Genomic DNA, 13353 nt, shown 5'->3' on the forward strand with positions numbered 1-13353 from the left:
TGTTATCCTGAGATCTCTGACATCAGCAAGACATTTTCACATAGAGAACTGGCCCTTATTAGATATTTTCTCTTCTTCAGACCATACTCTGAAAAACAATAGTAATCCCGGCTCGTCTGGCACCAACAAGCGTACGATATTTAAGATCACTTATGTCACCTTTCTTCCTCATTCTGTTGTTTGGTTTGAACTTTAGCACATCATCTTGACCTTATCTCCATGCTGAACAGCTTTTACTTACTGCTTTGTGATTGGCTAATTGGATACTTTTAAGAACAGGTGTACTTAATAAAATAAGTGTATCTAAAGTATATCTAAAAAAACTAGATATGAAACTGCTTAAAAGAGATTTAACTTTTTTTGCCTTTTTTTTTATTTTTTTGTTCTGACAAAATAATTTTCCATTTAATTAAGAAGAGAAAAAAAACAACTGTGGCTCATATTTATAGCTTTCTTTCTCCGGGTTATTTCTATGCTTGCCTTGAGATATCGCACTTCATTTTCTTATGCTCACAAGATTAAAAAATGTATTTATCCCTTAATGAGGGTGACTACCGTAACTGCAGTTGCCATATTTCCTAAGTATGCAAAATTCAGATCTCTCCTGACATCTCTCCTGGCTGCTCTACTTTCATCTGTCTGTGCAATTAGGGCATGAGCAGAAGAGCTGTGATCAAGCCCATTACCTTGTTATCTCGTGGCAACACGACAGATAACGAGAGAGAAGAGAAGCATCTCTTGAAACTGTTTATTGTAGTCCTCGTGCCAACTTTACATGCAGTTATCTGAACTCTTTCAGGCAGCAAACACACTCCCGATAAAGACTTGACCTACCCTTTAAGTCATGTTCACACACTCTTGTTTTGATCTCAGTCGTTCACTCTGACAGTCAGATCTTCATCACAAGAAATTCAATTTTAAGATAGTGAAGGTCTACATCCTCTTTTCTTTGACGTTATCCGTGTTGCAGCCAATCAGTGGGCAGTACCTGGCAGACCGTAGCGGACCATGTGAAGCAGGAGAGGCACACTGTTGTCGGACTCTTCCCCAACACCGTTTATCTCTTTATCGTCAGAGCAGTCAACTCGTACGGCCTCAGCGACCCCAGTCCGATCTCCGAGCCTGTCAGGACACAGGGTGAGTTACATAAGACAAAAGAAAAAACAATCATTTTTTGATATAATGTTTTTCATTATATTATTCACAGTTCAGTCTTGGTTTCAGTTTCCATGAGGCAGTATATTTTAGATACTGGATGTAGAGCTGAGGCAGAGATAATGTGCTACATGCTTTGGAAAAAAAAACTTGCTTTGCATGTGCAGTCTCAAAACTAATTGCTTTCTCAGTGTGATGCTCTTCTGCCGGGAGCAATGTTGAATTTCATCAAAAAGTTGTTCCCTGCTTTTGCTGAATTTCTGCTATTCAGCTGTTTTGTTTTCATGTTGTCAGGCTGGACTGATTAGATTTCTTTGCTGTCTTAGATGGGAGTCCGACTGAACAGGGAGTGGACCACAGACAGGTGCAGAGAGAGCTGGGAGAGGTGTCTGTCTACCTGCAGAAGCCGATGGTTCTGTCTCCTACGAGCGCCAAGATTTCTTGGAGTGTGAGATTAATACTGATGGGTTTCAAAGTCAGCTTGTAGTGTGCGGAAGACAGGCTAATCTCCAAACATTAGCTTCAGAAACTCTGCTCAGCATTATAAGACACCAATAGATCAACTTGTACAGAATAAGCTGGTTACGCTTCCCTGCTTTTGATAACTGATTTAAATGTGAGGCCATGTTTTTGTGCCTTTTGTCTTCCACCTTTTTTAGGTTGCCCGTCAGTCACGGTATGTTCAGGGTTACCGTATATTTTATCGAACGATTGGCAGCTCCTGGCTGGTCCAAGATGTGGAGGCCACGTCCGACTACAGTACCATCTTAGCAGATCTGCACAGTGGTACCGAGTACGAGGTCAAAATCCGGCCTTACTTTAATGAGTTACAAGGGCATGACAGCCTCATGGTTCTCCTGCGTACCTCGGAGGAGGGTAAGCAATGCGTATTAATAACCTAATCATTAGCAAGTAATGCTAACTAGTAGTAAGCAAGTACAGTATTGTGCAAAAGTCTTAAGACACCCCACACTTCTTTATGTTTGCACAGCAGCCAAACTCTGTTGTACTTTTTTTAAGTGGTCTTGACTAATAATCCTTTCTTAAGGTCTTTCACAGTTTTTCTTTGGACATGAGCTGCTTTCTAACTCAGTCCAGTCCTTGTACCTGAACATGTTCAGAGGAACTTACTTTTTTTTGCTTATTAAGCCGCTTATCCATTGACTCATTCAAGCATAAAAAGCACTGAACTCAAAGAATGAACCAGCGATGTATCGACACATAACTTGGGAAAGAACCAATTTTAAACTGTATTTTCATGCACTTGGTTATTAGCGGCCTGTTGCAAAAACCTATACAGATCTACAGCAGAGGGAGAGTATCTGAAAGCCATGTCCTTAAGAGACCGAAAAAAATATCCAGACCTGACACAGGACCCAAGAAATGCATCTCAACCTTCAGTTGATCGCTGAAGCCTCGTCACAAATGGTCTCAGTGGAAGGATGGCTGTCAAAATGCCATTTTTAAGGAAGAGAAAAAGTGAGAAAAGGCTGAGCTGTGCCAAATTACACAAAAACTGAAAACCAGTGGAGACGTCTTATGGAGCAAAGAATCCAAATTTACATTTTTTTTTTTGTTCAAATCATCAATTTATACAGAGGATGTCAGGAGAGAGGTTAATGTGGACAGAAATCTGTGGAGGCTCTGTCATTACTTGGGGCTGCATTTCAGCCAGTGGTGTTGGGGATCTTGTCAAAATTGATGGAATTATGAACATGGATAAAGTACCATCAGATTTTGATCTACATATCAATATCATGTGGAAATTAAATCAGAAGACTACTTAATAAAATTAAAGAAATCTTGCCTAACAGAGTTCAGGCTGTGTTGAAGAATAAAGGTCTTAATTCCATATGTTGACTTTGGGCTTGATACAATTTTACAAACTCTGTTTTTGTCTTATATTTTACTCAGTTGCTGCTCCTGTTTTTCATTTTCCCAGCAAAAATGTTAAAAAATGAGGAGTGGCTCATGGCTTCTGGACAGTAGCATATGTGTTTAAACAAATTTGAGATACCAGTTAAATCCACTTTTGTTTCTTTGTAGTCAATGTGAAGCCACAGCCAGCAGCTTAGCTTTGAATAGAAACTGGAAATAACAATAGTTAGCCTGGACTCAAAAGCTTATAGGTAGAGTTTTAATAAAAAGGGGTTAGTGTTATGTTAGTTTAGGAGCTTTAGAGGTATGATTTTAACCATAATCTCTAGATCAAGCCACTTGTGTCCAGCTTTTGTTGAGCAAAGCGAAGGACTACTGCCAAGAAAGTAAAATAACACGTTTCTCTAAATGTCCCTTTCAAAGCTCTTTCATTTATTGCTCGTTTTTAATTATGAACTATTTTTTATTTATAATATTTAGTCACATTTATCAGTGTGGAGGGATTTATTAGTAAAGCAGTTTAAAGTGCTTTAGATGAGGCAAAGAAATCCTTTAAAAACAGTATTTTTCCAGTGGAGTTAGCTTATCAGACAGCAAAGGAACAAATGAGTTCCAATTAATTTAGCAAAAATTCTAAAGTAACCTCTTAATTTTGCAAAATAAAGACACTGTTTAATTTGTATGCTTTTGTTATAGAGAGTGCTTATAAATAAGTAATTAAGGATTATTTTCTTTCAGGTTCTTCTAGTTTCTATAAATTATATCTGTTATTTGCAGGAAATTGTGCAGGAATTACGGACCTGTAAACATAGTCTTATCACAGCTCTGGTATGCATTAATAACTATAGTAACATCTCATGTTTTCTTATCTCTGTTTGTAGTTTTGAGTGCCCCTCCACAGGCTGTATCAGTGGTGCAGCTCACCAACAGCACCAGTATCAGCGTGTCCTGGGAGCCTCCGCCTCATAATATTCAGAGCGGCATAATTCGGGAGTACAAGGTGAGGCCACATTTGACTGTTTGTTGTCTTCTCCGGTGTTTATTTCTGCTGTTAAGCTCGTCAGCAAAGCGAATAAAGGGAGCAAATTGTTCTTTCGATTTGCATTTGTGTGCAGGCATTACTCAGTGTTTCCCAGGTTTGGTTGTTTAGATGCTTGTGAAAAACACAGATTTTACTGAACAATTAGTAATTAGTCATTGCCTTTTATGTGTTGCCAGTGCTTGCGATGCTGCTCGGTTTTGTGTCATCAGATTCTCGGCTGAACAGTCACTGTCCCTGTCATCTGTTTGCTCTGTGAAAAAAAACACAGAGTTCTCATTATCTGTCTCTTAGAATGAGCGCAACACTGATTACTAATCATCAGGCTGCTTATCCAGAGCGTGGAAAAAAAACATCAAAATAGAACATGGAGTACTATTGTTTTGATTCCCTCTCGCTGTCTTGTGTCTCCACGTAGACAGTTATGAGTCTGATCATGAGAATCCATATTCTTTTGAATGTGTGACGGCTCATCAGCCAAAGGCAGGGATCATATTTAATCCCCTTAAATATTTCAATTTCTCAGAAATACACCTAATATTTTGTTCAAGTCTTCAAAGGCTGACGTGAGAAAATATTGCACGGTATTACCTGACACATTTTCATTGTAACTCCCAGTGTCTTCATCACAGATACTCTATAGGAGATTTAGAATAAATAAAAGGTTTACTCAGTGTTGATGAATGTGGACAGGTGTGGGGATTATGGCAGAGGTGATGAGAAGCCTTGGAAGGGAAGATCTTACATACTAAGCACTCCTTGTACCTATTGTTTATATCCTACGGATAGTAGTCTTGTACCATTGTAGAGCAACTTTCATGTGCGAGTTGCCTAAATTGTGAGGACCTTAAACTCTGGTGTCACTCAGGTCTGGTGTCTGGGCAGCGGCGTTGAGCAGGAGAACCAGATAAACCGAACCGTGGATGGAGCAGTCCTGTCCATCCTGCTGACGGGCCTGCTGCCTGAAGTCCGTTACACCGTGATGGTGGCTGCTGTCACCAGCCTGGGTGTGGGCGCTCAGAGCCCGCCTGTCAGCCTGCTTCTCAGTGAGTCAGTCAAACTGTTACAGTTACTACACATGCCGAAATATGCCAAGACGCACTCTGCAAGCTGAGTTTACCACATGTAAAATGGAGAGTTGACTGCGCTGTGTGAATACGATTAAAGCTGGTGCATCACCAACACTAATTTTTGCAGGGTGTTTGTCACGAATTCGAGTCAGTAGTTGTGATTGCATAATAAGTTTGGCATTTATTTTGTTTAGTTTTGTGTCTCTGTGGCTCTGCTTTTTAATTCACCTGGCTATATTAGTCACATACTCAGAGAAGATGTGCTGCTTCCAAAGAACACGTTTTGCTTCCAGTGTTTCCTGAAATGTTTTTCTTTTATTTGTAACCCTTTTAGAGAAAACATGGGAAACTTACCTATTTGATTTATTGATGAAAGTTAGGTGAGAACTTCTATATATCGGATCTAACTTGGCTTATCAAAAAGTCTAAAAACACCAAAGGTGGAAAAACTAGCATGTCTTCTATGTCTTGTTAATCTGTACCAGCACAAGTTACAGTTTTATGATACAGTCACACTAGGGAAAGATAATTCCCTAGTGTTGGGTTGTACCCCAAAATAATTGCAACCATGTGTAGTGAACTTGGGAGTCTCCACCAGAGCAACAGATTTTAAGCCCTATGGGAGTGTCCGCCAAGAGGGTCATGGACCCCCTATTGATCCTCTACCTAATCACACACACAGCCAAGGTGTGAAAACGGTTGTGAGTCACAGTCAGCCAAGGTTTCGGGTGAATCCACTGTGAAACCTGGCACCACCCTATTTCCTGAGGTCAAATGGCCCAGGATGTGAGTGGGCGTTAAGGCATCTGGGAAAGGATCTCAAAACTGGATTATAGATGGCTAAGATAAACTGCTTGTAAGTTGTAACTTTCCACCTGTTGTTCCTTTGGGGTGTCACGTCCTTCCCTTAAAATCGCCGACACATCTCCTAATGTGTGTCTGTGTAGGCAGGAAGTATGTCCACAAATCAATCAATCAATCAATATAACTTCCTTCGCGTTAAACCAGTTTTCAAGTGCTCTAATGCCCCAATTTGATCCTGATCCCCTCGACTGTGCCGGCCCATTAAAAGACGAATTTACTCAGTTTACTATTTACTCAATCTGAATGATATACGAGGAAACAAAACCATTTAAAAAGCTTGTTTTTTCTACTCTGAAATGACTGACAGCTCTCTGCTTTGCCTGTGTATCATATGGCTCCATTAACTGGATCGCTTCTCTTTCAGCTCCCCCGCTTGAGAAGACTTCAACGACTGTGACTAAGGGCGATGACCTCAGCATAGCAGAGCAGATCACAAGCGTCATCAGCCAGCCAGCCTTCATCGCTGGGCTGGGTGTGGCTGCGTGGTTGGTGCTGATGGGCTTCAGCGGGTGGCTATACTGTCGCCACCGAAGGAGGAAGCAGCTGGGACACTATACCACATCCTTCGCATACACCCCAGCAGGTGAGGGCGTGAGGGGGAGGGGGGATTAACTATGACTTACCTGCTTTGGGTGGATTCATTTGCAGAAAGAGAAAAAGGTAAAAAGCAGGAGAGGTTATTGTCACAGGACTCGAGATGATTTGATGAACCCTGTCACAGACTACTCGTTATGTAACAGAGACATAAAAGAGAAAAAAAAGACGCAAACCATCAGATTTTGTTTTCATCCAGTGACAGTGACAAAGTTCTTAATAGACCTCTGGGGATATCTGGAGCAGTGATGAATGTTTTCAATTTTGGTTTGTACTTTGCAAAGCGATGCCTGCACTTTAATCGCATATTCAGTTAATTAAAATATATTTATTCCCACCGGGTAGTCTTCATGGCAGGAGCAAAGAAAAAAAAAAAGAAAACCCTCAAGAGACACTCTGAAGCATATGTAAAAAGCACCGCGCACACTTTACTTGATGCCCTTTGGCTCAGAAGCACACAGCACATCAGTTCTCAGTTCTTCTCTGACTTTGAGATGTATTTGTTCAATAATGGCTCAAGGCCTTAGGAGCAAACATGCAATTTAATTTTCCCATTAATATTTCATAGTGTTGCATGTATTCTTTCACTTTATGGTATGGATTTCTTTATTTAATTAAAAATGGATTTTAGCCATCCCTAACTCCAGATACAGCAGCAGAAAAATGACATCTGCATTTTTATGTATTGCAGGCATACTCTATATAGATCTGCTGTGTTCCTCTTGGTGTATGTAGGTCAACAGTGCACCCTCATAAAATATCAATTCAAATCTGCTTTCTTAAACCCCCGTGTGGGATAAACTGTTTATTTGGTTATGGAGCATGATAATTCGGTCCAAAACATCTTTATCTTTCAGTGGCTCTTTGGGGAAAAAAAAAAAGGGCTTAAGGCAAAAGCTTTATCTTCTTTGCTGTTTTCCAAATTTATAACTTTGCTCTTTTTCCTCTTGCAGTTGGCTTCGCTCACAGTGAAGGATCAGGAATCATTAATGGAGGGTAAACTCTACGTTATGATTTGATTCATCAGATGATTAGTGTCACTGTGTGTTTCATAGAAGCAGTATTGATATAATCTCATCTTTCTTCCCAGGCCTGGCTTGTTGGGATCAAATATGGGCAACTACCCCTGGCTGGCAGACTCTTGGCCCACTCCAAACCTCACTCACAACAGCAAAGACTCGGTCAACTGCTGCTCTGGCAAACTGGATTCAGAGAGATATTACAACAGTAAGAGCTCTCTGATGTGAAATGCTCGAGTGCTGAATAAAAGATTGTCATTGTTATTGTAACATAGTCATTTGCTGTGCAGCTGTTGGGATCATAAACTACCCGAACCAGTCAGAGAAGCACAGCGCGGCATCCAACGACAGTCCCATCTACAGCACCATCAACACAACGGCTGAAGACGACCTCCTGGCGTACTACGACACCTACTCGAGCACGTCCTACAACCAGGGTCCAGACCCGTACAGCAGCAACCCAATACTGTCAAACAGTGGGTTTGGAGGTCTGGAGCAGGACCTGGATCACTGGACCATAAAGTCTGGTCACTCTGGATCTGAATACGCCAAGCTTCAGTACACCAAGAAGAGCAACGGTGAGAATTTTGTGGAAGCGGAAAAGATCAAAAAATGTAATTTTGGACAGCTTAATTGGAAATGTGGTTGTCTGTCTGGCTCTTTATACGCAGTCATGTGAAAAATAGATTTCCTGTAGTTGTGGTTATGGCAGCTTTATGCTTCTTGTAAATCTGTTGAGACGGTTAATGACCACTTGAAAATCTCATATTCATTTAATTTTGCGGGGAGCAAAACACCTGTTCTGTTATTCAAAATGGATAATTTGTAACCACCTTAACCTTTTTAAGATGTTTTAATTATGAGATGGCACAGTAATGAGATCTTTTCTTGGACGATATAGAACGACATGATTACACGAGAAGGTCTGCCTTTATTTTCATTTTCTGAACGCACTCCAGTTCCATAGTAATAAGTTAACTTCATAAAACTGTGTAGACTTGTGATTACGTGTAACAACCTGAGACATGTTGCTTGTGTAATTACATTCATTAGAGCGCGCCAACCTTAAAAAGGAAATATTAGTGAGTTGCCTTTTTTCTCTGTAGCTTGACACTGGCCAAAAATGTGCTTTGTTTTATAGATAGTTTATATGGCTGCCATAGTGCAATGTTTTCATCACTTTTCTTATATGCAAGTGTTGTAACTACCTACAACACTTATACTTCCACCCACATGTGAAAGCTTGGGTAGCTTCATTAACTCACATATGATATATACTTAAATTCCCTTTTATATCCAATATCCTGGGCTTTGAATTGGCTTACTGAAAGATGCTTTGCGAATAAGCCTGCCATGCTCTGAAACTTTGAAACATACTGTGCGAATGGAAAGGTATGCGGAGGTTAAGTGCTTCATTCCTTTTGATATCCAGTGATTCTACAGAAGCTTAAGGTGCCCTTGAAGATATAAAATGGTCAGTAAAAGGAAAATTCTTTGAGGTGCTAACGGCTATGGACACAGAAAGGACATATCTAAAAACCTTTACTTAGCAAGCAGTTTGAGCTTTAGAGTGGAAACGAGTAACACAACGATTATGGCTCACACATTGCTTTTTTTTTTTTAGACAAACTGGTAAAGCAGAGGTCTACTGGGTCATCATCCAAGTCAGGTCCTCTCACCTGGGTGGATGTCTTGTCTCTACCTCTTCCTGCCAATAAAGACGGACACCGTATAAAAACACACAAAGAAGATGAGCAGCACAGGTGAGACAAATCACTGCACTGTTAAATGCTATTCAAGCTGAATGTCAGGTTGTTGTTAAGGCCCCTTCTTTACCCCCCTCCAAGAACAGTGACATTTATTTTTGTGTGATCAGTCAGTTTATTTTTAGCATGGAGGCCTCTGCCTTCACCTATATGACAGAGGCAGTTAAGGCAGATGGATATCAAAACTGCCCTAGAACTGTGCTGTGACTGCCAAGCAAAACTTGAGTGAAGTTTGGAGTCTGGGGAGTTTTCAAATTAACAGCTGTGTCTGCAGGCAGTGAGTAGATTGTGCTTTGGGGCTGCAGAAGGGAGCGTCCACTCTAACTAGTTCTGACAGATTAGATTGCGGACATATCGGGGTGGGATCGGAGGGCTGGTCTGACTGTGCCGTGTCTTTCCTAACGACATTAGCCACCATCTGACAGGTTGGATTAGTACTTTGCCTTTTCAATGACACATCGTTCATTAAATTAGCCCTGACGGCATTGAAGTGACAACAGAAATTATGGAGGTGGTTCTGGTCTTCGGGAATGCTACACTGGTTCCCTTTTCCCACAAGGACTTGAAATTAGGTTATTATTTTTTTTAATATATATTATTATTGAAGGGTCTTTATGTTGCAGTATAAAGCGCCTTGAGGTGACTGTTGTCATGATTTGGTGCTATATAAATAAAACTGAATTGAGTTGATTATTTATATATATATAGTCTAGTTAGTAGTATGTCTGTGCACAGTTATTGGAAGTATCTCAACACCAGATGTTTGTTCCGACATGTGTTACAAGCTTGTGTGATCTAGCAGCTTGACATTTGTGTGTTTTAGTTTGCAGATTATCACAAAATCCTCATAGACGGAAAAATCAACAAGTAAACACACACATCTGTAGTAGCTGTAAGCGCAATTATTTGTTTTAAATCTAAAATCTTGGCTCATTTCAGCTTCTTTTCTCAACGTGCTGGTCTGGGAAGCCTCTGCTATGAGGAAAAAAGTAAACAGAAATTTAAAAAAAATGTTGTTTTCCATAATTGGTTCCGTTTCTAACGACCCCACTTCAACAAAAGCAAGGCTGGTATTAAATTCTAAATGAGCTGATGTTTTACTTGTAAGTTCAAACATAACAAATGTTTGAACTTAGTTGTCTATGTGAATAAAATGCAGGTTCGTGAGAGTGAAAAAACATTACATTGCTGTTTTTGTTTTTCTGCCGCCACAGCAGGTAGCTTTACATCTCTGATTGTTTAATACTGGGCGGTACTTTGTGAAAGACTTGAGTCGCCCTTCCTTTCTAAAGTTTTGGCTTTCTGGAGGTTTTTCAAAGGTTTTTTTTTTTTTACCTTGGCTTGTTTCAGTCTAGTCCTTGTACCTGACCATTTTCAGAGGAAAGTTTTTGGTTCCTTGGTGCTTGCAACAACTCAAACGAGAACTTGAATGGACTAATGAACCCAAAGGAGAGAGGCACAACAGTGAGTGTCTACAGCCATCTGTAAAACATGGTTTTACTCTGTCATGGTTTGGAGCATTTCAGCCAGTGGTGTTGGAGATCTTGTCAAAATTGATGGAATTATGAACACAGAAAAGTACCTTCAGCCTTTTATCAACCATCTAATACCATCTGGAAAGCATGACAATGACCTGGATAGGAACACAATGAGTCATGGGTTGGCTACTCCAGAACCTGGATTTGACAGAGAATATGAAGTCAGCAACATCCAAAGAAGATCTTTGAATAGCCTTCGAAAAGCCTGGACAACTTTCCCCGGACTTAAAGAATCAACAAGAGACTTCAGGCTATGTAGAAGAATAAAGGTGGCCAAATATTGATTTTCAAGCTCACTGTAACTGTACAGCCTCTGTTTTTGCCCTATATACTGTATTTCCATGTGTGTTTACACGTTTCAATAAATTGCTGCAAGCATTTCCAGTTTTCCTGGCAAATTATAAAGAGATAAAGGGTGGCTCAAGACTTTTGCACAAAACCGTATGATACTTAAAATATTCAGTAAAAAACGAATAGTGTAAACCAATGACAGGGATTGGTGGTTAGTTCAGCCATCCGCTCACATCTGCACTGTTGTTTATAAGCAAGTTTTTATATGTGGTAATTCCCTCAAAGACGCACACTCACTGCCTTCTCTCGTCTCTTAGCTCTGAGGAGGACGACGATGACTGGTGTCCTCCTCTGCCAGCCAGAACCTACCTGATGGACACTTCCAGGGAGGAACTCCCCAGCCTGCCCTCTAAACCAGATGAGCTCTCCTACACTGCAACTTTGACATCTCCCCACCAGCAAGATGCATCCAAGCCTAATGACAGTCCACGGCTGCAGCATTTTGACCTCTTGGCACGTCACCACTTGGTCTCCCAGTCTAACCCCGATCTGTTTACCAACATGAAGGCCCAGGATGCCAGTGAGGTGTACCGCACTAGCCAGTGGGTAGATGATTTCAAGGGGGAAAGCCTTGGTAAAGGTCAGTTTGAATTCAGCTTAATGCTTCACAGCATCCACACACAACCACGTAGTGTCATGTATAATTTAGTTTATGATGTAACTAAACGGAGAGAATTTGTACATGAAAATCATGTTGCATTTATTCAGAGTGACGCTCAGCGTTTCTTAGTTTTCCCTGTTCGTGTCCTGAGGATGACATCAGTGTTCTTTCCCGTCAGGACAATTTCCTGTTACAGCTGCAGAGTCGAGCCCCACAGCCCCGACGCACAGATCCAGGAGTAAGAAGAAAACGCCCAAGGATGGACCAAACAAGAGAGATCTGCAGAGTGAAGCAGGTATGATGCGCTCCACCTCATGCTTCTAATTTCTGTTTTAGGCTGGAAAAACGAATGAGGTATATTAACCACTCTGGTAGCTTGGCTCTCTGGAGTGCTCTGTTAGTGTGTTAGGTCACCAGTTAAGACTGTGTATAAAAAAATGGTTGTAGCCTCCAGATCTGAAAAGAGAAGCCAGTGAGGAAGTGGCTCAAATGTGAATTCTTTCTAGTGGCCAGCAGGGGGCGAGTGCTGCAGTTTCAAAAAGAAGTCTGATTGTAGAGAACAGAAGTTGGTAACCTGTGGTTTACGAGCCTCATGCGGCTCTTTAGCCCTTCAGCTGCTGTTCCCACAAGCTTTGAAAAATAATTATGAGAAAAAAAACTAATTTGAACTAATTTATCCTCTCCCAATTACATCCATTATCCATCCGTCTGATACCCCAGCCTGTGCAACTGTTTTTCTCCCATTGTTTGGTAGGAGGGGCTAAAATGGCTCTTTTGGCTCTTTTGATGCTGAGGGTTGACGAGCTTTGTAGAAGTCCAAAGAAAGGGTACACTTAATTTATGACCTCTGTAAACACCTTTCTAAAGAGTTTATAGTCTTTAATGCAACGTAATGCCTTTGCTTACTAAACTTCAGCCTTTCAAATGTAAGTTGACTTAAAATGACTTAAATATCTCAACAGCTGCTGGCTGGACTGCCAAATTGACTTTGTTTGCTTTTTTCCTGACCTTCATTTTCCCCAGAGACTGAATTCTAATAGCTTTGGTGATGTTTATAAGGCACTATACACTCTAAGAAATAAAACGTTGGATTTAATTGACAAAGTTAAGGCAATCTTTTCCACAAAACCTGGTCAATTAAACATAAATCAATATGGTTGTTATCTGCAAATTCAATGGTGATGTATACCAGAAGTGAAATTGTTATATAAAAGCAACAGCTTTCCTTTCCATTGTCACTATTTAACACCATTAATTAGAATTTAAACACTTTGTTCATTTTATTAACTGTATTGCTTTAGGTTCAATTGACAATATTAATTTTAATTTAATGGCACCATTTACATTGTGTTTTGGCCCTAATTAATTTGATTAATTATGATTTAATGAATAGTTTCATCTATATGCTAAATGTTTAGGTATCATCAAAACAAGTCTAAAAAAATTCCTTAGTTGTCATCTATACATTGCAATTAGGT

At 40.3% G+C, this 13353-nt stretch overlaps 1 protein-coding gene across 1 annotated transcript in view; it reads left to right on the forward strand.

Moving 5' to 3' along the window:
* Window positions 1-13353, forward strand: part of zgc:77784 (uncharacterized protein LOC402947 homolog) — a 70919-nt gene that overhangs the window by 47417 nt on the left and 10149 nt on the right. The window contains exons 12-23 of the mRNA XM_039622290.1: window positions 971-1137; window positions 1482-1603; window positions 1815-2031; window positions 3915-4033; window positions 4941-5118; window positions 6371-6589; window positions 7554-7596; window positions 7691-7827; window positions 7910-8197; window positions 9244-9382; window positions 11532-11854; window positions 12054-12170. Coding sequence (XP_039478224.1) covers window positions 971-1137; window positions 1482-1603; window positions 1815-2031; window positions 3915-4033; window positions 4941-5118; window positions 6371-6589; window positions 7554-7596; window positions 7691-7827; window positions 7910-8197; window positions 9244-9382; window positions 11532-11854; window positions 12054-12170 — 2069 coding nt within the window. The remainder of the gene's footprint in view (window positions 1-970; window positions 1138-1481; window positions 1604-1814; window positions 2032-3914; window positions 4034-4940; window positions 5119-6370; window positions 6590-7553; window positions 7597-7690; window positions 7828-7909; window positions 8198-9243; window positions 9383-11531; window positions 11855-12053; window positions 12171-13353) is intronic.

This window comes from Oreochromis aureus, linkage group 14 (assembly GCF_013358895.1).
Source record: "Oreochromis aureus strain Israel breed Guangdong linkage group 14, ZZ_aureus, whole genome shotgun sequence".
In the NCBI taxonomy this organism is placed as follows: domain Eukaryota; kingdom Metazoa; phylum Chordata; class Actinopteri; order Cichliformes; family Cichlidae; genus Oreochromis; species Oreochromis aureus.